At 46.3% G+C, this 26,412-nt stretch overlaps 1 protein-coding gene and 2 non-coding genes across 3 annotated transcripts; all 3 read right to left on the bottom strand.

The window, feature by feature from the left end:
• Positions 1-1,739: 1,739 nt before the first annotated feature.
• RPS3 (ribosomal protein S3) lies at positions 1,740-8,955 on the bottom strand. The gene is made up of 7 exons (XM_044283613.1): positions 8,867-8,955; positions 6,241-6,371; positions 5,927-6,020; positions 3,342-3,436; positions 2,527-2,714; positions 2,054-2,262; positions 1,740-1,810 (listed from the first exon to the last, which is right to left on the bottom strand). Exons 1-6 carry the CDS (start codon positions 8,894-8,896, stop codon positions 2,057-2,059), a joined length of 744 nt encoding a protein of 247 aa, XP_044139548.1. The 5' UTR covers positions 8,897-8,955; the 3' UTR covers positions 1,740-1,810; positions 2,054-2,056.
• Positions 1,875-2,021, bottom strand: LOC122933517. The gene has a single exon (XR_006388470.1). It is a non-coding gene; the product is annotated as a small nucleolar RNA SNORD15 (small nucleolar RNA).
• LOC122933519 lies at positions 2,331-2,480 on the bottom strand. The gene has a single exon (XR_006388472.1). It is a non-coding gene; the product is annotated as a small nucleolar RNA SNORD15 (small nucleolar RNA).
• Positions 8,956-26,412: the final 17,457 nt, after the last annotated feature.

Genomic DNA, 26,412 nt, shown 5'->3' with positions numbered 1-26,412 from the left:
GCACGTGGTGATGCTACTGATTATTTTTGGGAAATGAGGCAATTTAAATTTTTAAACTTTGTTTTTCACTTTGATAGTTTCCCAAGAGGACTTAAAGGAGTTCTGCACAGGTGTCGAACCCCCACCGATCAGATGCTGATCTATCCACAGGATAGATCAGTTTAAACAAAGTGCAGAACCCCTTTAAAGAAGCGCAATCAGATTTCTTTAGACCCCACTGCATTAACCTTTGGGTCTGAGACTTACACTATGGGGCAGCTGCGTGCAGCAGCCGCAGATCATTCAGGAGGGCTGAGGCTGTCGCAGACACTGTCGAGCTCCACTGATCCTCACTAGGGGGAGCTGGAGTGCACACTTTAGGCTTTTGTGCACCCAGGTGCCGTGGTCAGATTTGATCCCATACATTAGCCATGGGTGTCTGTTTAAAACAGCAGGCACCCATCAGCTATTACACCTACAAGTGGGCACCATCTTTACAGATGCACCCTGTGCTGTACAGGAACAGCACTAGGTGGGGAGGGGTTAAGGAGAGCCAGTACCTTGCTAAGGCTTCTTTCACACTAGCGTTATTGGCTGGATCCGGCAGGGTTCAGAAAAACGCTTTCGTTACTGATAATACAACCGTCTGCATCCGTTGTGAATGGACCCGGTTGTATTATCTTTAACATTGCCAAGACAGATACATAATGAACTCCATTGAAAGTCAATGGGAGACTGATCCGTTTTCTATTGTGCCAGAGAAAACAGAACTGTCGCCATGGACTTGCATTGTGGGTCACAGGCGAATCAGTCTTGCTGCGCATCCCAGGACGGAAATCAAACCGCAGCATGCTGCTGCTCTCCGGTATGAGAACGGAATTTACATTTTTTCCCCATTAACAATGAATAGGGACCAAACGGAAGCGTTTTTCCCCCCAGTACTGAGACCCTATGATGGATCTCCATACCGGAAAATATTAACGCTAGTGTAAAAGTAGCCTTAAGCTGTATGGGAGTTCTGAGAACAGCCAAGTTGAGCCTCATTCACACAGTCAGTGATTGAGCCAAACCCAGGTGTGGGTCTAGACACAGAACAGGAGCAGACCTTTCCCTTATACCTCGTGTTTGTGGAGGCTCCAATCCTGGTTTCGGCTCACAATCACTGACGTGTGAATACGGCATTAGCAGCTGCTGATCCCTGAAGTGGTGGAACGCAGTATAAAGCTAGTCCCAAATCCATGGAGGTCTCAAGACAAAGCCTGTGTCTATAGGAGATGGACAAAACCAACTCTGTTGTTCCCACTTGTAACAGGTGGTCACCTCAACTGCAGATGGGGGCACAAGAACCCAGTTTTCGGGATCACTGGGAGTCCAGGCAGGCAGATACTTATGGCAGATATGGCATATTTATATGCCAAAAATCTAAAGCATAGAAAAACCCTAAAAATTGCCACCTTCTGGGATCCAGCATTGTAGGTCATCACAGACACTGCTGAATGTGCACAGGGCCAGAAGACATTGCAACAACCAGAATGAGGAGCCACCGGGGGGCAACTAAGAAGCACAAGATTGAAGGCAAACTCTAGGAATGTGGGACTAGCATCTGTCCACCATTTTGGCGTAACCTGTGGAAATAAAATGTTTAAGGTGGAACACCGTCATGCTGACCACCACAGGTTACTTGTGGCTTCTGCTCCTCATTAGGAGATTAACCCAAGCAGCACCGCCATGTAGCTCCAATTAGGTACAACACAAATAGGTACATTTTTTAGGCGTTTTTTATTTTACAGATTGCCGAATGCAAGAACTTTACGTCCTGGTGTTCAGCATCCTGTGAGGAGAGAAAGGAAACAATCAGAATAAACCCCCTCTAAACAAGTCCCGTTACATCCGAACCTTCTCAGACAAATGCCTCAAGGACATCAAGTGAAGGGCGGCCCTTGTCCCAATGAGCAGACATCCACAGCACAGAACGTGATGCAGAAAGAGCCCAGTGGAAAAGGATTCGCCCTGTCAGACTCGTCATCGTATCATCACTGAAGGTTCAGAGTCAGCACGCCCCCTCAGTACATACCCATTAAGCGGTGGGCACAGGCTGGGGCATGGCAGGGGGCTGTGCCTGCTGCTCTGGCTTGGCTCCCTTCTGCTCAGAGATGGGGGTAGTTGGCAGGATCTCCTCTTTGGGTTCCACAATGCTGACGTGGTCAGGCAGGGGCTTCTTGGGGCCAATCTTTCCACTTGGGTCCCATGGAAGCATGATCTTCACCTTGATGCCCAGAACACCTGCAGTACAAAGCAATCACTCAACACAAGAACATTGGAGGCTACGTATCCACTTTCTGCCCCCTCACCCGTCTCAGACAAATGCCTCTAAATCAATCAGGAGGTGGGACTCGTCTCCAGTGGAGAGACCCCTAGTACAGTGACACAGAACGTGGCACTGCACAGGGTCCTCCGCAGTGACTGTCCCCATCTGACTCGTCATCGTATCATCACTGAAGGACAGAAACATCAGACAAACCTAGAACCCCCTCCCGGATATCTCACCCTGTCTGAGGAGGACGTGGCGCACTGCGGTATCCACATAGTAGTTGACGGGGTCTCCGCTGTGAATCATCAGACCGTCCACAAATTTCATGGACTTGGCTCTCTGGCCTCGCAGTTTGCCGGACACCACGACCTCACAACCCTTGGCGCCGCTCTCCATGATGAAACGCAGGACACCATAGCAGGCTCTAGAAGGGGAAATTATCTAGAATTTACTCAAATTCACACTCCTAAGACAACTTACCATTAATGGCTATTTTAAACTATTTTTTAATTGTTTCCAGCCTAAAAATACTTATTCCTTTCCTGTGTACCCCTTCAATGGTGGCAACAGATATGCAGGCCTTGTACGTGTGCCAAGCTGTAGTAGTGCTGGACTAATGACAATGGGCTGTTCCAGTCCCGATCACACATTTGGTAGAAGCCCCTGCTCCCCATCATTTCTCCTCTGTATTTCAGAGGTCATACTAAACCTTGGCTTTATAAATTTAACCATTAGTGTTTCAATTGACACTCCAAGCAGAGGAGGAATGTCTGAAATTACTGCAGTCCCCTTCTCATTCCAAGCTCTGGGCAATATGCAAACTACAGGGGGAGAGCATTCACTTCTCAGACAAATGCCTCGTAACTCGTCTTCACACAACATCCCGGTCGCGCCAGGGCAGACGAGGCAGCGTGCAGAACGCAGCTCCCTCCACTACCAGGGCACACAGGGGTGATGTTAGACTCGTCATCGAAATCATCATCGAAGCAAAAAAATGCACAGAACCCACCAAGAATGTGTAGAGACAGAAGATGAATCCCACAGGCCTCACCTTCTCACTGCCAGACCTCCCAGGAGCTTGTAGCGCAGGGACTCTGCTTGGGCGATGGCGCACAGACCCCTTGTGGCGACTTTCTCTGCATACAGCTAGAAGACACAAGCAAAGGGTGAGAGGCTGCGAGATAAAGCCGAGCATCGCGCCAAACACCCAAATGACCCAGTCACCCATCTACCAGATGTTACATGTCACAAACGTCACTCTGCGCATTGCAATTCCACAGCACCATATGATCGTGGAAGTTTTCGGTACTTGTGGATAAGGTTTTGAAAATAGGATGGGAAAAAAATTAAAAATACAGCCCCAGACGTCTGCGGCTGCACTAAAAATATTCCTCTTAGCATTTTTGAGGAAGGACAATGGGAAAAAGCAGATCAGTCACTGTTTCTTGGCACTTAAACTTACACCAATCACAGTGCAGGAACTGTGGTGTCACTCATACTATGGGTCAATATGTATACGGATATTCGCAGAGATGCAGTTGTTGGTACCATTTTAGGGTTACATGGTACCTAATATTTTGTATTTGTTTTTAAGGGGGAGTGGGGGGGGAATAAAAAAAAAACTGATTTTTTTCTTGCTGTTGGGCTGGATTACATTAAGAGTATTATTACACAGGCTGCAGTAAACACGGTGCGATATCATGTGTGCGCTTGTTTACGGTACTTTCACACTTGCGGCAGAGGATTCCGACAAAACATATGCAAACTAATGGCATTTGTCAGACGGATCCGTCTGACAAATGCATTGACAAAGTCTCTCCGGTGTCATCCGGAAAAACAGATTTTTTTTCCCGGCCTGAGCAGACCGGAATGATTATTATTATTATTTATTATTTAAGCGCCATTCATTCCATAGCGCTGTACATATGATAAGGGGTGCACATACATAATACAGACAATTGCACTAATCATAAACAAAATGAGTTACAAACTGGTACAGAAGGAGAGAGGGCCCTGCCCGTGTGGGCTTACAATCTACATGGTATGGGAGAAGGACACAGTAGGTGCGGGTTAAGTTGGTCATGGCGGTATAGAGGCAGCAGGGTCACTGGTTGTAGGCTTGTCTGAAGAGGTGGGTTTTCAGGTTTCTTTTGAAGGATTCCACTGTAGGTGAGAGTCTGATATGTTGGGGTAGCGAGTTCCAGAGTATGGGGGATGCACGGGAGAAATCCTGGAGGCGATTGTGGGAAGAGGCGAGGAGAGAAGGAGGTCTTGTGAGGATCGGAGAGTGCATGGGGGGGTGTATCGGGAAAGTAGCTCAGAGATGCAGGGAGGGGACAGGTTATGGACGGCCTTGTATGTATTTGTTAGTACTTTGAAGTGAATTCGTTGGGCAATGGGGAGCCAGTGAAGGGATTGGCAAAGGGGAGAGGCAGAGGAATAATAGGGTGAGAGGTGGATTAGTCGGGCAGCAGAGTTGAGGATAGATTGGAGGGGTGCGAGAGTGCTAGATCCGTTTTGATGGATCCGTTTTGCCAGAACACTTAATGCCGGATCCGACACTAATACACTTCAATATAAATTAATGCCGGATCTGGCATTCCGGCAAGTGGTCAGTCTTTTTGGCCGGAGAGAAAACTGCAGCATGGCGGAAAAGAATAACGCTAGTGGGAAAGTACTTTTATGAACTACAGAACTTTAAAAAAAAAAAAAATTAACCACCTATTAAATGTTAGTTTTTAGTAGACAGTGTATACCAATGCCCTATAGCCCATCACTAACTATGGCAGGCTGCATATGACGCACACTAAGGCTAGGGCTACATGTGTCGCGTGACAAAGGGTACAGCTACACAGACATGTCATGTGACTTTAGAATAGAACGGAGTGACACTGCAACAGCCGCAAAAAAATTAACATCCAAGTTGGGCGACATCATTGACTCGCCACAAAAATTACGTGGATAGACATTTAAAGGGGTTCGCTGGGAATTTAGAAAATGAAAGTACTTAAATATTACTTTATTATAAATATATTCTCAAATATCTCATTACTTATAATGGTTCGGGAGCAATCATTAGGAGAAACAAAGTGGCCGCTCACACAGGAGGACAAGTTACTTTACAACACTGAAGTAAAGAGCTGCCTCATTCTCCTCACTACATGTCAGGGATTATGATCCTGAATATAAATAAGATCTTCAGCTGAATCTCTGGGGAATTTAGTCCATGAGGAGACAAAGTACAGAGAGGACGGACAGGACAGATGCGGTAATGGAGACTGCATACAAGGGCTGCTGCTCATTAGCCACATGTCACCCTCCTCATCTTCTCCATTCCCAGAGATTCACTTGAATTCAGGATCCCTGACAAGCCGAGCAGAGAGGAGGACGAGGCAGCTCATTGTGGTGAAGTAACTTGTCCTCCTGTGATTAAGACAGGTTTTGTGTGGACTAATAGGACAGCGGCCATTTTATTTCTCCTAATGATTGCTCCCCAGAGAAAACGAGCCATTCTAAGTAATGAGGTATTTATAACGGACGAGCGACCAGACATCAAACACTTGGCTAGATTGGTAACAAAGCCCACTTCTATTGTAGGGATACCGTGCCACCATAAACCAGGGCTGAGAAACTCACCTCAACGCTGCCCTCGGGAAAGCCAAACCTCTTCTGTACGACAGCAGTCAGCTCACGGATACGGCGCCCCTTCTCACCGAGGACATTCTGGGTCCTGGAGGAAAATATGAACTGTGACTACAGCGCAAAAACTACCTGATCTATGCTGAGCAAAAAGTGAAGCACATAACAGATGGAGAAGGGCGGCTGTCTTATTTCACTTCACTGACACACTAACACCAGCTGCTGTGCACAGGACTAGGACTGTTATGGGTTCAGCTCCCCGCAGTACATTTCATTTGATGGTCTCTATCAATACTTCCCATTTAGCTCACCTGGTGGCAAGGATGATGATCTCTGTTCTGGTTGGGGTGACTCGGACCTCCACACCGGAATAGCCATCCTCTGCCAACTCCCGGGTCAGGAATTCATTCAGCTCGGCTTTGAAGATGCCGTCAGCAACAAACTGCAAGAGGGGAAAATGTCAGCAGGGACGAGTGCACGCCGACTGCGGACAGCAAACTGATCAGTCTCAGGACGACCCATAGCACAGGCCGACCAGAAGATAGGGGCTTGGGTCAGAGAGGGTCCAGTACACCGCTATAAGGGGGGGGGGTAGGCTGGCACCAGAGAGGGTCCAGTACACCGCTATGGGGGGGGGGGGGGGGGGGGGGGGGGGGGGGGGGGGCTGGGATCAGAGAGGGTCCAGTACACCGCTATGGGGGGGGGGGGGCTGGGATCAGAGAGGGTCCAGTACAGCGCTATAAAATGGGGGGGGGGGCTGGGATCAGAGAGGGTCCAGTACAGCGCTATAAAATGGGGGGGGGGGGAGGCTGGCACCAGAGAGGGTCCAGTACACCGCTATAAGGAGGGGGGCACAATCAGAGGGTCGAGTACACCGCTATAAGGGGGGGGGGGCAATCAGAGGGTCCAGTACACCGCTATAAGGGGGTGGGGGTGTCTGGGATCAGAGAGGGTCCAGTACACCGCTATAAGGGGGGGACTGGGATCAGAGAGGGTCCAGTACACCGCTATAAGGGGGGGGGGACTGGGATCAGAGAGGGTCCAGTACACCGCTATAAGGGGGGGGACTGGGATCAGAGAGGGTCCAGTACACCGCTATAAGGGGGGGGGGACTGGGATCAGAGGGTCCAGTACACCGCTATAAGGGGGGGGACTGGGATCAGAGAGGGTCCAGTACACCGCTATAAGGGGGGGACTGGGATCAGAGAGGGTCCAGTACACCGCTATAAGGGGGGGACTGGGATCAGAGAGGGTCCAGTACACCGCTATAAGGGGGGGGGGGGGACTGGGATCAGAGAGGGTCCAGTACACCGCTATAAGGGGGGGGGGGACTGGGATCAGAGAGGGTCCAGTACACCGCTATAAGGGGGGGGGGGGGGGACTGGGATCAGAGAGGGTCCAGTACACCGCTATAAGGGGGGGGGGACTGGGATCAGAGAGGGTCCAGTACACCGCTATAAGGGGGGGGGATTGGGATCAGAGAGGGTCCAGTACACCGCTATAAGGGGGGGGGGGGGGACTGGGATCAGAGAGGGTCCAGTACACCGCTATAAGGGGGGGTGCAATCAGAGGGGAGGTTGGGATCAGAGAGGGTCCTGAACACCGCTATAAGGGGGTGCAATCAGAGGGTCCAGTACACCGCTATAAGGGGGAGGTTGGGATCAGAGAGGGTCCTGTACACCGCTATAAGGGGGAGGTTGGGATCAGAGAGGGTCCTGTACACCGCTATAAGGGGGGGGGGGGGGGGTGCAATGTGCAATCAGAGGGTCCAGTACACCACTATAAGGGGGAGGTTGGGATCAGAGAGGGTCCAGTACACCGCTATCAGGGGGGCTGGGATCAGAGAGGGTCCAGTACACCGCTATCAGGGGGGGCTGGGATCAGAGAGGGTCCAGTACACCGCTATCAGGGGGGGGGCTGGGATCAGAGAGGGTCCAGTACACCGCTATCAGGGGGGGGCTGGGATCAGAGAGGGTCCTGTACACCGCTATAAGGGGGGGGTGCAATGTGCAATCAGAGGGTCCAGTACACCACTATAAGGGGGAGGTTGGGATCAGAGAGGGTCCAGTACACCGCTATCAGGGGGGGCTGGGATCAGAGAGGGTCCAGTAGACCGCTATCAGGGGGGGCTGGGATCAGAGGGTCCAGTACACCGCTATAAGGGGGTGCAATCAGAGGGTCCAGTACACCGCTATAAGGGGGGGGGGGGGTGCAATCAGAGGGTCCAGTACACCACTATAAGGGGGGGGGGTGCAATCAGAGGGTCCAGTACACCACTATAAGGGGGGGGGGTGCAATCAGAGGGTCCAGTACACCACTATAGGGGGGGGGGGTGCAATCAGAGGGTCCAGTACACCACTATAAGGGGGAGGTTGGGATCAGAGAGGGTCCTGTACACCGCTATAAGGGGGTTCAATCAGAGGGTCCAGTACACCGCTATAAGGGGGTTCAATCAGAGGGTCCAGTACACCGCTATAAGGGGGGGTGCTGGGGTCCAGTACACCACTATCAGTGGGTGCTGGGGTCAGAGAGGGTCCCGTACACTGCAGGATAAGACACGACCCCCGGGGGTGCAGGGTCACTGACAGCCCTAGGCTCACGCTCCCCCAGAACCCCGCACACATCCCAACCACCGCATGATGGGAGTTACAGTACTGCACATACAGAGGGTCCCAGCTCCGCTCACCACTACCACCTGCAGGGGTCTCCACACCCACGAGCCCGGAGCAGCCCACCCCGGCACTGACACCTAGCAGGCGGCCATGTCAGCCGGCAGCGCAGGCCTGAACCAATCCAGCACAATCCGCGTCCTGTGTCCGGTCAGAGCCGCCCAAACAGGCACCAACAACAGCGGGGACATCTCAGCGACCGAGCCGCGCCGATATCGATGAGGAAACGCCTCGTACTAGACAGGAGCGGACCGATCCCGGCGCTTACCTTCCTCTTCTTAGAGATCTGCACCGCCATCTTGCTGCGCGGGGCTGAAAGGAAAGGGAAAATACTTCCGGCGGAAGTGCCTATATGCGGTCAACCGGAAAAGGCAGGAGGGGCGCGCGGCGCGAAGCATCATGGGAAGTGTAGTTTTTTATTTTACAGTTGTGTCCTGGAGGAGCTATTGCTATATAATTTGGGGGCTTTCATAGGAATTCGTCTTCTCTGGTGTTTCCGCTCCATGGTTCTGCCCTGTTTATAATTATGAGACCTTTTAAGTAGAAGAACTTTTTTTATGCATTTTTTTTGTGATGGAGTTTTACACAGAAGGTTTTTAGCTATGACAACGAACAGGTATGGCCATACTGCGCAAATGTGCTGCGGCCTGGACCCTGGGCTGCGTCTAGTTACTTCATATTATTCCGCTGTGGCTTGTATGGCTACGGTCGCCCAACCGCTGCATGGCTCCTCCGTGTTTCAGTTCCTAATCGTTTTCAAGATCTCTGCTTGCTGACAGTGAATGGGAGCAATATACATCCAGCAGCCATAAATCTGGACGGACCTAATCTCGCATTTGCCTTACCTCTCGTTACAGTGTACCAGTGTTCACGCAGAAAGGGGCGAGACCCTCACTACATACTCCTCTCCTGTCCCAGGCACGGTTTAGGGCGTGACACCGGGTCGTTATCTGCGGTGAACCCCGGAGTGAAGAGCTGTGCAGAAATTAGGAGGGGCGTCTAACGTCTGGGGGTCCGTAGTGGTTTATTGCAGTGTCCCTCACGATTTGGTACCTGTGGTAAGTCCGGTAGTTCTATCACCTGCCCAACCCTTAGGCCCCTTTCACACGGGCGAGTATTCCGCGCGGGTGCGATGCGTGAGGTGAACGCATTGCACCCGCACTGAATCCGGACCCATTCATTTCTATGGGGCTGTGCACATGAGCGGTGATTTTCACGCATCACTTGTGCGTTGCGTGAAAATCGCAGCATGCTCCTCTTTGTGAGTTTTTCACGGAACGCAGGCCCCATAGAAATGAATGGGGTTGCGTGAAAATCGCAAGCATCCGCAAGGTTGTTAGGAGACGATCGGGATGGGGACCCGCATGCGCATCAGGCCAGCGCATGCGCACTTCGCTCAATGAAGCCGCTGCCAGGAGTCCGCGGCGCATCAGGCTGAGCCTAGTGCGCAGGATCTGGCAGAGGGACGGATGGATTGAGGAGGCGGCGCTGAGGTGAGGAAGGCGGCGCTGGGCACCAGACGGCGAGGGGTGCAGGCGGGCATCCTGGATTAACGCAAAACCCCTTGGGCACCTTAGGGCTAATAGAGCCACAATCAGGTTTAATAAGGGCAGTCTAGGATTCATGTTATTAGCACCGACACGGCCATATGTTTAGCTTATAGGGCACAAATCTGATGACAGAATCCCTTTAATGTTATTTCATTCTTCTTTCCATCCGCACATTCAGCTCTGCAGTCTGACCTTGTTACAGTTCCCTAAGATTACCACCAGGGGGCAGCAGAGTCTTGATTCTATGCCGTGTAATCTTTATCTATACATATAAAGAAGGACGTATATATGTATCTTCCGCGATCACTCAAAAACGCAACCATCGATTTCAACGAAACTTGGTATACACATCCCTTGCTACCTGGAAATAAATCTTGTGGGGGTCTCAGCTCTCTAGGACGTACTGTTCCAAAGATATATCTCCAAAAATGACCTGCATTAGCCAATACAAGCCTGCAAGTCTTTCACTCATATCCCAACTGCCATACACACGTTCACATGACCCTTATCAGCCAATAGAAGCTCGCAGGCCCTTAGTCTTCACATACACACAGTTTTACTCCAGGTTTCCATAACAACACAGCCATTTTTCTTCACTGCTGTAGGTCAGCTTTAGGCTAGGACCATACGACAATAAGCCGCACGACACACAGGGCACAACTACACTGCTACATGTGTCGCACCAATGTCGCTGTGACCTCCACAGCACTCCGCTCCCTTTACAGTGTCATCCACAGCAACCCCCTTCATGACCAGGCCACTTTTTACACTTCTGCACTACACTACTTTCACCGTTTATTGCTCGGTCATACAACTTACCACCCAAATGAATTTTACCTCCTTTTCTTCTCACTAATAGAGCTTTCATTTGATGGTATTTCATTGCTGCTGACATTTTTACTTTTTTTGTTATTAATCAAAATTGACTGAAATTTTTGGAAAAAAATGACATTTTTCACTTTCAGTTGTAAAATTTTTCAAATAAAAATACATTTCTATATAAATTTTTCTCTAAATTTATTGTTCTACATGTCTTTGATAAAAAAATGCAATAAGTGTATATTTATTGGTTCACGCAAAAGTTATAGTGTTTACAAACTATGGTACAAAAATGTGAATTTCCGCTTTTTGAAGCAGCTCTGACTTTCTGAGCACCTGTCATGTTTCCTGAGGTTCTACAATGGCCAGACAGTAGAAACACCCCACAAATGACCCCATTTCGGAAAGTAGACACCCTAAGGTATTCGCTGATGGGCATAGTGAGTTCATGGAAGTTTTTATTTTTTGTCACAAGTTAGCAAATGATTATTTTATTTTATTTTACATGAACTAACCATACCCCTCACGGAATACCTTGGGGTGTCTTCTTTCCAAAATGGGGTCACATGTGGAGTATTTATACTGCCCGGGCATTTTAGGGGCCCTAAAGCGCGAGAAGTAGTTTGGAATCCAAATGCGTAAAAATGCCCTGTGAAATCCTGAAAGTACTCATTGGAATTTGGGCCCCTTTGCGCATCTTGGCTGAAAAAAAGTATCACACATGTGGTATCACCATACTCAGGAGAAGTAGGGCAATGTGTTTTGTATTTTTACATATACCCATGCTGGGTGAGAGAAATATCTCTCTAAAAGACAACTTTTCCAATTTTTTTTATACAAAGTTGTCATTTGACAGATATTTCTCTCACCCAGCATGGGCATGTGTAAAATGACACCCCAAAACACATTGCCCTACTTCTCTTGAGTACGGCGATACCACATGTGTGACACTTTTTTGCAGCCTAGGTGCGCAAAGGGGCCCAAATTCCAATGAGTATCTTTTAGGAGGGAATTTTTAGGCATTTGGATTCTCACGCTTTAGGGCCCCTAAAATTCCAGGGCAGTATAAATACCCCACAAGTGACCCCATTTTGGAAAGAAGACACCCCTAGGTATTCCGTGAGGGGCATGGCGAGTTCATAGAAGATTTTTTTTATGGCACAAGTTAGCGGAAAATGATTTTTTTTAGTTCTTTCTCACAAAGTCTCCCTTTCCGCTAACTTGTGACAAAAAGTTTAATCTTTCATGGACTCAATATGCCCCTCAGCGAATACCTTGGGGTGTCTTCTTTCCGAAATGGGGTCGTCACATGTGGGGTATTTATACTGCCCTGGCATTTTAGGGGCCCTAAAGCATGAGAAGAAGTCTGGAATATAAATGTCTAAAAATGTTTACTCATTTGGATTCCGTGAGAGGTATGGCGAGTTCATGTTCAGTTCATGCCCCTCAAAAGTGATCTTTATAGCGCCGCAGCGATTTTACTGTGTTTTTGCAGTGATCAGGAAAAAAAAAATTCTGTCACTGCGGTGGGGCGGACTGAACGCAAGTGTGCGCACAAGATCAGGCCTGATCGGGCGAACACTACATTTTTTGTAGAGCCTATAGAACATGTCCTATTCTTGTCCGCAATTGCGGACAAGAAAAGGCATTTTCTATATAGTTCTGGCAATGTGCGGATCCGCAAAATGTGGAAAGCACATTGCCGGTGTCCATGTTTTGCGGATCCGCGGATCCTTGGATCTGTAAAACACATACGGACGTCTGAATGGAGCCTTACAGGGGGGTGATCAATGACAGGGGGGTGATCAGGGAGTCTATATGGGGTGATCAGGGGTTAATAAGTGACGGGGGGTGTAGTGTAGTGGTGTTTGGTGCTACTTATTACAGAGCTGCCTGTGTTCTCTGGTGGTCGATCCAAGCAAAAGGGACCACCAGAGGACCAGGTAGCAGGTATATTAGACGCTGTTATCAAAGCAGCATCTGATATACCTTTTTGGGGTTAAAAAAATCGCATCTACAGCCTGCCAGCGAATGATCGCCGCTGGCAGGCTGTAGATCCACTCGTTTACCTCCCGTTCCTGTGAACGCGTGTTCACAGGAAATCTCGCCTTTTGCAAGAGGATGCATTGGCGCGTCCAGGAGGAATAACAGGATCGCCGCCAGGACGCAATCCTGCGTTTGGCGGTCCTGAGCTGGTTATAGATGACCTGCAGCAGTGTATGGCAGTTGGGAAATGAAGAGAAAGACCTGCAGGCTTCTATTGGCTAATGTAGGTCATGTGATGTGCCATATTTGCATTTTCTGGGAATATCTTAGGAACGGTGCGTCCTAGAGAGCTGAGACCTGTTCTAAAACCTTTCCGGACACCTGATGTACCTGTGTGCAAAATTTCGTGATTGTTAATGTGACGGTGCAGCTTCCTTTACCGGATATACATACACTCAACTTTATATATTAGTCTAGCAAAAGGACCCGGCTTCACACGGGTATATTTCATTTCATGTTTCTGTGTGTCGTTAAAGGATATTGACAGTATCCCCCATAACAGTGACCTCTACAGCACCCCGCCCCTTAACAGTGACCCCCACAGTCCCCACTCCCTTAACACTACAGTTCCCCGCCACTTTAAAATGTGACCTCCACAGCAGCCCGCCCCTTTAACTGTGAGTTTTACAGCACCCCACTCCCTTAACAGTGACCTCCTCAGGGGCCCGCCCCCTTAACAGTGACCTCCACAGTACCCCGCCCCCTTAACAGTGACCTCCACAGTAACCCGCTGCCTTAACAGTGACCTCCACAGTACCCCGCTGCCTTAACAGTGACCTCACAGTACCCCGCTGTTTGTTGCGCGACACATGTAGCAGTGTAGTTGTGCCCTATGTGTTGCGTGACATATGTCGTCGTGTAGCCCTAGCCTAAAGCTGACCTACAGCAGTGAAGAAAAATGGCTGGGTTGTTATGGAAACCTGGAGTAAAACTGTGTGTATGTGGAGACTAAGGACCTGCAAGCTTCTATTGTCTGATAAGGGTCATGTGACCGTGTGTATGGCAGTTTGGATATAAGGAGAAAGACTTGCAGGCTTGTATTGGCTAATGCAGGTCATTTTTGAGGAATATCTCAGGAACGGTACGTCCTAGAGAGCTGAGACCCCCACAAGATTTCTCTCCAGGTAGCAAGGGATGTGTATACCAAGTTTTATTGAAATTGATGGTTGCGTTTTTGAGTGATCGCGGAACATACATATATACGTCCTTCTTTATATATATAGATACTGTAGATATCTGTCACAACCAGACATCTGAGAAGCTCTGACAGATGCCTTTCAGAACCTCCTCCTTGAGCTTCCTTTGTTTTGCTTTCAGTTCCTCATCTCGTTAGCCTCTCTCAGCTGTCATGTAGTTGGACTGATTGCATCCCTTTAAATTCCTCCCCATAGTGCATCAGTGTGCGGTTTATATTACTTCCTGGAGTGTGTGTGCATGCTGATCCTACTTCCCAGTCTTCTACAAGATAAGTGTTGTGCATTCATTTGTGTTTTTCTGTTTGCTGGATCCCAGGTGACCCTGACTCCCTCCGTATCTAGTGTAGGGAGCCGGTGGTCGTGTCCCCTCACTATTATAGGGTGTTCAGGTGTTATACAGTCGAGGTACGAGGATATGCGATCATCTACCATTGGGATTATCGCATAGGCTGAGCAGTAGAGAGAGCCAGGTCTGATGCAGGGGTCTCCCTTTTGTTCCTTAGTTTTGGATCCAGTGAGTCGTGTATTCATTTTGTGTTGTCTTGTTTCCTGTACACCTTCCGTGACAATATCTTTTAACAACACACACAAACATCTGCGTTTAGGGTTCAGGTTTTGAGATCCGGCAGAAGATCTCACTACCAGTATAAACGGCTTCTGTTTCGATTACACATCAGGATGCATCCGTTCTGTTAGGATGCGGTTGTGTGAAATCAAAACGGAACAAAACGTTTTTTATGATCTGAAGAAGGTATCCATCACCATTGACTTACATTGTTTTTAGTGACCAATCCGGTTTGTTCCGTTTCAATGACCGCACACAAAACCGCAGCTTGCAGTGGTTTTGTGTGTGGTCACAAAATGGAATGCTGCCGGGACAGAAGACATCCGGATCTATCCTGAACCCCAGCGGCTGTAACGTACATTGACCCGCTGCTGCAATGGCCGACATCAGAGATTATGCTGATCTCCAGCTGTTTAACTCCTTAGGTACCTCGGTCAATAGCAACCGTTGCATCTAATTAGATTAATAAATAGAAGGGATACCATCGGTGACCTACAATCCAATTACAGAGTGCCGCTGACGAAGGACCAGGTCTGCCAAGTACAAGAACCTATTGCCTATTGAGCCAACCAGCCTGTCAGTTTACATTTATTCATGTGCACACGGCAGTGTGCTGCTACTTGTAGTCCTTGCTTGCTTTTACATTGCAGTCATTGTAATATGTGCCTGAACCGCATTTTTCACCAAAAAAAACGTAGTTTTTCTAATTTTTACAGTGACAGACATATTTCACTGCACAAGGATCAAGTCCCCTAATGGAGGTCAAGAAAATGTAACAACAAAAACAAAATAAAAGTTAGTTAAATGCACGGTGAACGCCCAAAAGAAAATAAAAAAGCAAAAACAATGTCAGAATTGCTGATTTTTTTTCATTTTGCCTCCAAAAACATAATTAAAAAAAACAAAAAAAACAGCTTGCCCCGCAAAAAAACTTCTCTAAACACTGCTTCGTTCTAAACGCTCTAAACACTGCTTCGTTGATAAAAAAGAGACACAAAAGCAAGTTATTTTGCAAAATGTTTTTACTGAGCAAAAGTAGTAAAATATAAGAAGTGGCGGTATATAAATTTGGTATCACCCACAGAATAAAGATATCAGTGAGCGGGGCCGGGGAACAGTCCGCGTGTCTGCCGGACCACGATCAGTGCTAAGAGATACAGTCAGTTCAGGGGAGGGGCGGTCAGACCAATCACAGTCGTCTGCATGAGTCCTTATACCGCAACATGGTGAGTGCCATAAAAATAAACCCAATGGCTGTTTTTTCCCCATTCCCCAAAAAAAATTATAATAAAAAGTTATTCAATACAATAGATGTTATTAAAATATTCAACTCTTCCCTCATACAGAAATATAAAAAGTTATGGCTTTCTGGAAACTGATGAAAAAAGCCTATGGACTCAATTCTTTGTTTTTACTCATTTGGTCTTTATTAAAAATTTGCAACAGTTCTTCCTCCACACCGGGGCAAAGGTGGGCGAACACATCTGGGGCTTAGACCCTGGATGTTTTGTCCAGGGCCCTAAACCACCATACCACTGTATTTCCATCCTTAGGACAGCGATACACTTGAATTACCGCGGTGGGACATAGGAGCCACCCGCTCCCTGCCGCGCCGTACACTCTCATAGGCCACAAGCCCTGAGACCTTAGGTAGAGTAGAACGGTGCAGATGGCAAAAAGACTTCATCGTGCACCTGCCCTAAAACACAGGTGGCGCATTCATTTGGTCACACACTTCTGAGCTGAGAAGACACCAACTGCGGTATTTTATTTCCACATCCTCATGTTGATGAAGATAGTACTGGAGGCACTATGGAGTAGGGGGCATTATAACTAGGAACACCACAGGGTATACTATAATACTGGGGGCATTATATTGACTGGGGACAGTACAGAGGGGTATTATATTGACCTGGGCAGTACAGAGGGGCACTATACTGACTATGGGTAGTACAGAGGGGCACTATACTGACTATGGGTAGTACAGAGGGGCATTATACCTACTAGGGGCACTACAGGAGACCAGTCTAATTGCAGGGGGTTCTATGGGGGCATTATATATTCTGGTGGTACATGAGGGGGCATTATATTTACCAATAGCACTATAACTAGTATATATAACTACTGGGTGGGGGACTGATATAGGGGCCGTATTACTACTGGGGGTTCAGTGGGGGCATAGTAGAGGTACTCAGTCTCAGGGAGCATTTATATCACTGCAGGCGGCACTATTACTAATGAATGCACTCTTGAGGACTATCTGTTCTGTATGGCACTATTATTTTTGTAGTATACAATGCTTGTGGGCATTAGGGAGCACAGAAGGCACAGTATTGGGGGTAGCAGCAGGATAATTTTTGGGCATCAGGAGGGGAGAATGATAGAAAAATGAGAAACCTAAGATGCCTGTGTGGTAAACTCTCCAGAGACGAGAGATGGCCGAAGGTAGTCATCATGGTGGTCTGGTCTGAAAGAAGACAAGGAAAGAGAATGTCTACATCAAAGGAGACATCACTGGATGTAAGAGGTATGTGGTGCTGTGTTCATAGCGCTGAATGTAATATCCCACTAAATATGTCTTTAGTTCTACAGCCGGGGGGTTGGATTGAAAATTGAACACATATGCACTGGGGCTTGGGCCCTGAACCCTTTGAGATGCCTTCACAGCCTTACTTTCAGAGCATCTGCAGATTGTGGCTTCACCCTCCTAAGTATTTCTTTCCGAGAGCAGCTTTCTGATGGATTTATTGTGGAGCAGAAAGTAACAGTCTGCAGACGCACGGAAAGTGAAATCTGCGGAGGAAAAACTTGAAAATGTTTAATAATAGACCAATCGAAATAAATATATTTTTTTTTAACAAAAATTAGTAGACTGCAATAATAAAAAAAACCACTTTCAAAAGAGTCCATAGCCTGTAAGGGTTAATAGCTTCCTCCTTTCCTGAGACACAATGGGGGAGATTTATCAAACTGGTGTAAAGCAGAACTGGCTTTCTAGTTGCCCATAGCAACCAATCAGATTCCACCTTTCATTTTCCAAAGCAGCTGTCAAAAATGAAAGGTGGAATCTGATTGGCTGCTATGGGCAACTAGAAAGCCAGTTCTGCTTTACACCAGTTTGATAAATGACCTAAAAATTTTTGGGGGATTTTTAGGCCAAGGGCCGGAGGCTGATAGTGAGAGAATCTGGCGGGAAAATTTTTCTTTATGATTTCAGCTGCATTGTTGTCATGATGATAGGACATGTTCACACACATCTGCCATCATACATGCCATGTAGGGCAAATAGATTGTGGTAAATGGTGATTTTAACCCCTTCCTGACCTCCAAATGTCAGCTCTTTAAACATGGCGGCTGCTCAGGAGATGAGCGGGCGCCATAGCCCTGTTTTAAACAGCAGAAATCCGGAGCTAATGTCTGTGATCAGCGTTAAAGCCGTTCAGAGACATTTAACCCCTCAGATGCCATGGTAAATTGTGACCATGACATCTGAGAGGTTTTTCCCTGGGAGCGCTGCACTTCCGGGGCCCGAACGGCTCCCCCATGCCATGATCGAGGGAGCCGTTCGTTCACTGTGGTAACCGCGAGCCTTCTAAAGCCTCCGAGGCTACCACAGCAATTACAGTTCCATAGGAACATAGCAAATCTCCCATACACTGTAATGGTAATTCATTGCAGTCTATGGGAGAAGTGATCCAACGATCGCATGTTCCTAAGAGGACTTACCGTAATATGTGTGTGTGAAAAAATAAATAAATAAATAACTTTTTATAAATATAAAAATTCAAATCTTCCCCCTTTCTCCATAATAAAAATAAAGATCATGCACTGCCACATCCCAAAATGCCCATTTAAAAAAACTTATTTATCCAATTTGGTAAACACATCAAAATGACCGATTCGCCATGTTTTTGTCTCTTCACCTCCCCAAATTTTTATAATAAAAAGTAATCAAAAAGTCACACATACTCCTAGATGGATTAAAAAAACTGCAGATTGCCCTGCAGAAAAATTACCGGTAGCTCTCACACCACCGCATAGATTTAACTATACAAAAGTTATACGGGTCAAAATCTGGTAATGCAAAGCAAAAAAGTTTTTGGTTTTTTTTTAAACTATTAAAACACCAGAAACACTATATAAATGTTTTATCGTTGTAATCGTACTGACCTGGAGAATGAAGAGCATGGGTCAGTTTTACCACAGAGGGAACGCTGTAAAACGAAACCCATAAAACTGTGACAGAATTGCGTTTTTTTCCAATTCCACCCTATTTGGAATTTCTTCCCCTCCCACTGCATCTTATGCAATATTCAACAGCGTCCTTAGAAGGTACAACAGCTATGTAAATGGAAAAGTAAAAAAGATGGCTCTGGGAAGGAGCGTGAGAAAGTCTCAGTAGTGCAGCCTCAGGCTTTCGGCCTGTAACTTCAATTATATCTCAGGACTGGAGTACGGTACTAAGTGCTTTAAGGTTTTAGAGGGTTGGATAATGTCTGATGGAACAATGGAGGAAATTCCAGAAGAAAGGGGAAGCACAAGAGGAGAGTAGGTAGAGCATACCTCCCAACATTTGAAAATCGCAAAGAGGGACAATATTTTCGGCGTGCATCACGGCAGTTTTTTTCATACTAGGCCACACCTCTAACTCCGCCCAAAGCATAAAATGATTGACTCAGTCACAACTGCAGCAGCTGGGGATCAGTTATTGTGGAGCCCCTGGGACAATTGTTTTTCTTGCGCTTCATTATCCATTTAAATATCAGCATATAAATCAGCGGATTATAGATATTTTAAGGTCTAAATAATGAAGTTATGGTCTAATATACAGGTAGAAACCATACAGATAGTTTAGTAAGGAGCAAATTAGTAACTTTATTAATCAACATTTATGCATTAATTCCCCAGGTCGAAAAGAGGGACATTTAAGGATCAAAGAGGGACAGAGGGACTTGGATCAAAAACAGGGACTGTCCCTCCAAAAGATGGACACTTGGTAGGCATGATGTAGAGTGTGACGATTAGTGGTGGGGAGGGGGTTGTCATTGCACAGAAGAGGTTGTGTGTGGGATGGTATCAGTTGCCCCCCAAGAACATCCTTGTCTTCTCCATTGTTTATGGGCAACAGGTATATGAAGAAACACTACTCTATGTCTGAAGGAGCTTCTTCATCCCCAAAGCAGTCCACGCTGGAGTCGGTGGATTTGTTCCATAGTATCTCAGCTGACATTTTCCCCTCATAGATATTTACAGATGCTTCCTCACTGGATTCTTCCTTATTGCTAAAACTAAGAAAAGTTTCAATCCTTGTATTACCCTTCCACTTCCCAGCTATAGAGTACAAGCCAAGAGTGCCATCTTCAAAGCCTATGCAGACTATCCCATCATCATCTGATACTGTCATGGCACAAGGCATTTTCCCAAGGTGACAATGGGCGACTTGTCTTCCGTTGACGACTTCTATTACATTAAGAGTTGAGTTCCCATGGAAATCGCAGTCACATTGGTTCATAGGATCATTGTGAAGGACATAAATGAGGTACTGACCATTGCTGGTCAAATGTTGATATAAAATAGTGGTAGGGTTATGCAAGACGCAATGTTTGTGGGCAGCAGTACGTACAACGTTGACTTCCCCACCCAACGTGATAATTAGGATGTCTCCATCAGATGAGACTTCAAAGAAACAACCAAGGATTGGCAGTGGGATGGAGACTGTGGAGAAGTGGCAGAAGGTTTCCTCTACTATGTTCCAGGTATAAATTTCAGCACTGGAGGTCAACAAGACAATGAAGTCTGGATTGCTACGCACACATTGAAATGCTACGATGGAGTCCTGGTCATGATGTGGAGCTGAACTCTCTACTGACAGAACCAGACCATAAACTGATGGCTAAAAGTCTATTGTCATTGAGGCCTACAACAAATGTTCTCTCATCAGTAATGATAGCCTGGTTAAGTGGTGTACATATTTTGCACACTGTAGTCCCACTTTTGGGCTTCCATACTCTAGAAATTCCATCTTTACACAATGTGACCACAAAATTACTGTTCGGAACGATGAGCAACTGGGATACAGGGTTACATTGGATGCAATGTCTATTGATTCCCGTATCCGTTTCCCAGACGTAAAGTTCGGAAATGATCGATGTTATAAGAAACTCACCATGGGAGGTTACACAGATATTTTCAACTGGATTCCTATGCCTGAATAGGGCCTTTATTTTTGAACTAGGAACATTCCATTGACAAACCACATCTGAACCATCTGATGTGTAGGCATTGCCTTCCGCAGAGCAAAGGAGTATCGATCTTACTGGTCTTCCCGTCTTGGAGTAAGCTGTTGGACTGGCAATAGCTTCCAAATCCCACAATAATATGGAATTACTCTTAGTTATTGCCCTCAGTAAATTCAGCTTAAGGCTCTTGGTAAGCTGCGTGACTTCTCCCGATGGAATATCAATCACGGAAATACATTGTCCGCTTTTTATGCTCCAAACCAAGAGAGATGGGACATTCTCTAGAACTGCAATGACCTGTTCTCCACTCTTGGAAAGAACACAAGAACTGAATTTGTCTTTATGAGGAGGTCTGAAGCTACTTTTCTCCAATGTGAACATTTCCCACACATCCAGAGTTGTCAACTTGCATATTAGTAGATACTTAGAGGAAAATTCTGTAGATATCACCTCAGTGTAGACTTCATCTGAATAATGTTCATCCAAAAGTTCAGGCTTAGAAGGATCTGCTATGCTCCAATCCTGAGATGTCCCACCAGATCGATGATGTACACATCTGATCGATGTATGTATACATCACGTATACCAATCTCTGAAGTGTCCATCTGCAACGTAATTCTTTCGGATAAAAAATTAACATCCAAAATAAAAATTTCAGCAGTTTGACCTATAACAATATTGTCCCCACTACCAACACAAGCAAAATAAGTGATATTTTGAGAAAAAGTGACTTCTTTTTGAAGATCACCAGAATGAACGTCGTAAATGCTAAACACTGGAGAATTCTTAAAACACACAAATAACATTGATTGAGATAAATAATAACAGAAATTTAGCTTGGCTTCTTCGTCAGTACCACATATTTCAATGAGGAAAGTCCAAGAAGAGCAATCAAGGAGGACAATTGACTTTTGAGTGGTGGAAAACGCCAGATGTAGACCCTTGTTGTCCAGAGTAGCAGTAATAACTTCCATATCCTTTGATTGCTGATATACCAAAGCTGTTTTTTCTCTTCTGCTCCAAGTATAAATCCTTCCATCCTGAAGTACCACTAGTAGTTGAGATCTTGCTGCCATCTCCAAGATGGTAACAACGTTTGACGACACTTGGAACTCAACTTTAGTAGGTGGCAGTTTGATTTGGGCTGAATTCAGGATGATCAGGAAGAATTTTTCATGGCCTCACTAAATATTTGTCTAGCAAACCTCAAAAGGCAAGGATAAAGAAAGACAAGGGGCACCACGTTGGACTGGATGATCATATCGAAGCCATTGGGATTATCATTCAGGAGGCAGCTTGATTCTTTGAGCATGGCATAGATGAGGTAGATTTCTTTTCTCTCCATTATTGCCGCTGCTTCTTCTACTGTATGAATCAACAAATTTATGTGACCAGTGCTTAAGAGGGTCTTGTAATATGGCAACACCATCAGTATATCCTTATAGAGATTGTCCAATTTCCCACTTTCTTTCAGATGATAAGGAAGGTCAGTGGCCTTTCGTATGTTGGCCATAAGTTGGTAATTGAAAGACCACGGTTGAGATGGAAGTTGACGGTCAACATAAATTTTGTTAAGTCTGTTGACAATGCTAGAAAAGGATTTTAAGTGCTTTTCTTTTGGTTGAAGGTTGTTTGCTTGACTTATAGATATTGACTTAGCTCTTCTATTTGCCCAACGGCCCCCAAAATAGTCACACATACTTGCATGTAATTTATGAATTACATCTTGACTTTGGAGATATCGTTGAGATACTACCTGCTGGTAAAGTCCATTTGTCCACCATAATAATCTGTATCCGGTAACAACTCTATAGGCAATGCAGTCCTTCAGGTCATGTAAGATATTTGCAATGAGCCAGTCTGGTGCTCTTAACATGCCCACATTGTTATGGACATGGTAAAGTTGAGTGAGGGCCATGTCATCGGCTGACAATACATCAATAAGCTCAACTTCTCCAATCCCAGATCTAGACAATGTGATATAGCTCAACATCCTGGAAATAAACTCATCTCCATACTTCCTTTCAAGTTTTTGCAAAAAGTTTTCAATCGACTGATAAGCATTTTCCCCAAGGGGTTGACTATCGAGATCTTGGTGGGATTTCCATTCCTTGATTACCTTAAAGAGCAAAAGCATTTGCAAGGGAGAAGTGTGGCTTCCCAAGGATCTGTTGACATAAACTTGTTGACCTGAAGTGATTTTCCTTTGGTTATTCAAGAGTTTCATCTTCAGATGGTCATTGCATTCCTTTCTGGTTGGCTTCATGTGAAGATACAGAACCTGGTCTCCATGGCTGCATTGGTTTTGGTTTGTGTGAGTGTTCTCAGTTACAGATAAAATGATCCTCGTGAACTGTGGAAGAGAAGGTGGCAACCACCAAAAAAGTTCTGGATTGCAGCAATGTTTCAGGTTCTCCACGCCATCCAGTATCAGGATGAGTGGTCTTTGCTTAGAAGATACTGAAAGAAGGCCACTAAGGTATTCCACCAACATCACAATGTCATCAATATAGGCCGGTGTGTGGATCTGGTAAATATTGGATAATTGTTCACATAGTCCCATTATCAAGCTGCTAAGAGTCAAACGTTCACCAAATGAGGGCACAAAGCGAATGACGACTGTTGGGTCCCGGTCTCCAAGCCATAAGCGTATCTGAAAGAAGAAACAAATTTAGAGGTGGAAGTGGCACCCATAACTTCAAGATTTGGGCCACCTTTAGGAGGGCACTGGAGAACTTAGGAAGGAACACAAATGATTACAGGATAAACATGCAAATTCCAAAAAAATGGTTCTCTGGTCAGGCTTTATCACATAACCCAGTACTTCATAGTGGAAGTGCCAACTCCGTGCCATGAAGTCATACACACCACCCCTCGGGGGCCCAGAGTATATATTTTTTTGGGGGAGTCATCCCTGTGAACAAGGGACAGGAGAGGTTGGGTCTGAACCCATGGGAAAACATTTGAGAAGAGGTTGATTAATGAGAGAGATGTAGAGATTAGAAAGGGGGGCCCCATAGCAAAGATCAACCTGCCCCCAATAATTGTGCTGTATAGAGAAGTGGGATCCTGTTTCCATAACATTGCGGTGCAGATAGAGTCCTTAACAGGTTTTCAACATCTAATAGTAAAGTGGCCTGGACCAACCTTAACTGTGCCCTCTGTAGGGGCCATTTAGAAGCCATATAGCAGACCTGTAGAACATATGCTCTTGGGGGTTTGCAATATATTGATGAGGATTGCCTACGACAGGTGGACCACTTATGTAATGTAGATGTAAGAGGAGCCACACAGGAATGTAGATGGGAGAGGCTCCACCTGTGGAATGTAGATGGAAAGGGGTCACATGTAAAATGGAAATCAGAGAAAGACCATGCATGAAAGTTTGGTAGGCCATGTATGAAATGTGGCTGGGAGAGTGGCTACAAAGAAAATGTAAATGAAAATGGACCACATGTGGAATGTAAATGGGAGAGGGACCGCATATGGAATATGGAAGGAGAGGGCCATGTATGAACTGTAGAAAGGAGAGGGACCACATGTGAAATTTGGAAGGGACAGTAATCATGTATTGACTGTAGATAGAGGAGGGACAACGTATGAAATTTAAAAGAGAGGGGCCACGTGTGGAATGTAGATGGAAGAGGGAACACATATGGAAGGGATAGGGGCCATATATGAACTGTAGAAGACCCACGTGGAAAGGATGGGGGTCACGTATGGACTGCAGATGGGAGAGGTTCCATTTATGAAATATGGATGGGAGAAATGCCATGCATGGAATGTAGATTGCGGAGTTTCCTCGTAAGTATGGTAAATGTGACGTGGCTGTTTTCCATATCTGATATCTGGATGTTCAGAGGGTGACAATGGTTGACGACTTGTGACTTCACAAGACCCTTATAAGAAGCAGTCAGTCAGTACATTACCTTCTTCCCACAAGATGCCAGAAGAAGCGTCTTTCCGCAGCCTGGTTCTCCAGACACGACCAGCAGTTTCCGGGACTTATCATACAGTATATACGTTCTTATACTGTCTTCCTCTCTGAACTCATGTTCCTGCAGGTCTGAATACATTGTACATAAGGAGAGGTGATTGAGAACATCCTCAGAGCCATTCCTCAGGGGCCCAGGACATCTACGGGCACATCTGTCAATCATCTTCACCATATCTCCGTAGAACTGTCTGCACAGTCCCTCTGCATAGACTTGCTCTTTCTCTTCCGTGTAGCCCACCTTGATGTCACATGTTGTAGTGGTGCTGTAGACTTGGAGACCCTCGGTATAGGACATTGCCGGAATGAAGACGTCTCTGAGATGGCACAGCCTGGAGTAGCCCTCAGATGGTCCTCTCTCCGATGTCTCTGCTTTTTCTCTATGTTTCTGGATAGACTTAAAGGGCACCTTGTGTATGTAGCAGATGCTTCTCTCCAGGTCACGGACTGGACCATTTTGTAGAGCGAATAAAAGTTCGTCTTCCAAGGCTAAAATAAATGAATAAATAACATTTTAATAAATGTTGTGGGCTCAGCTTTCAGACTTTCACAAATTAAACTCTTGTGGCATTTCTGGCTGCCTGACAACTCTGTTCATCAGAATGTCGTTGTCACAATGTATCCTTAGCAGCCATCGCACCATACACAGTCATCATCACAGATCTCAGCATTACGCTGAGTTCACACTTCAGACATAGGGTATAATGGGAAGATTTCCTCCTGTTCTGTGTTTTTGACTCGTACCTGGTTTTGGCTCAAAATAACTGATGGAAATAACTGACCAAATAACTGAAGTGTAAACTTGGCCTACCCTTTAAGGACCCATGACGTAGCTGTACGTCATGGGTCCTGTCCCTAAACATGGCGCCCGCTCGCTCGTGCAGCGGGCGCCTAAGCTGTGGGGTCTCTGCTATTTTAAATAGCAGAGACCCGTGGTACATGTATGCGATCAGCCATAAGGCTGATCGCATGCATCTTATTTTTCAGATGCCGTGGTCAAATGTGACCACGGCATCTGCGCAGACCGGAACCGGAAGTCGCGTGCTTCTGGTACAGTAACAGCGCTCCCCGGCAGAGATCGGGGAGCCTGTTACCCTGCACTAATTAACCGTAGCCTTAAAGGGGTATTATCATCTTAATGATTTAACAGTGATCATTTTTCTAAATATATTTAATTAACAAATTCCCACCCCTTAGAAGAAAATAAACCTATACTTACCTGACTGTTGTCTTCCGTCTCCCCTGGTTACGGCCACCGCTCTTCTCAGGAATTGCGGTGGCCGCACGTGCCAGGCGACTTCTTTTCTTCTCCCGGCCAGCCGCGCGATGTGCTGAACGCGCACGCCGAGTCCGCGCATGCGCCCTGGTGACTTCTTCCTGACAAGTATACTATACTGGCCAGGAA

Source organism: Bufo gargarizans, chromosome 3, assembly GCF_014858855.1.
Source record: "Bufo gargarizans isolate SCDJY-AF-19 chromosome 3, ASM1485885v1, whole genome shotgun sequence".
In the NCBI taxonomy this organism is placed as follows: domain Eukaryota; kingdom Metazoa; phylum Chordata; class Amphibia; order Anura; family Bufonidae; genus Bufo; species Bufo gargarizans.
Note: the sequence above shows the minus strand (reverse complement) of the source record. Positions and strands in the feature narration are given on the sequence as shown.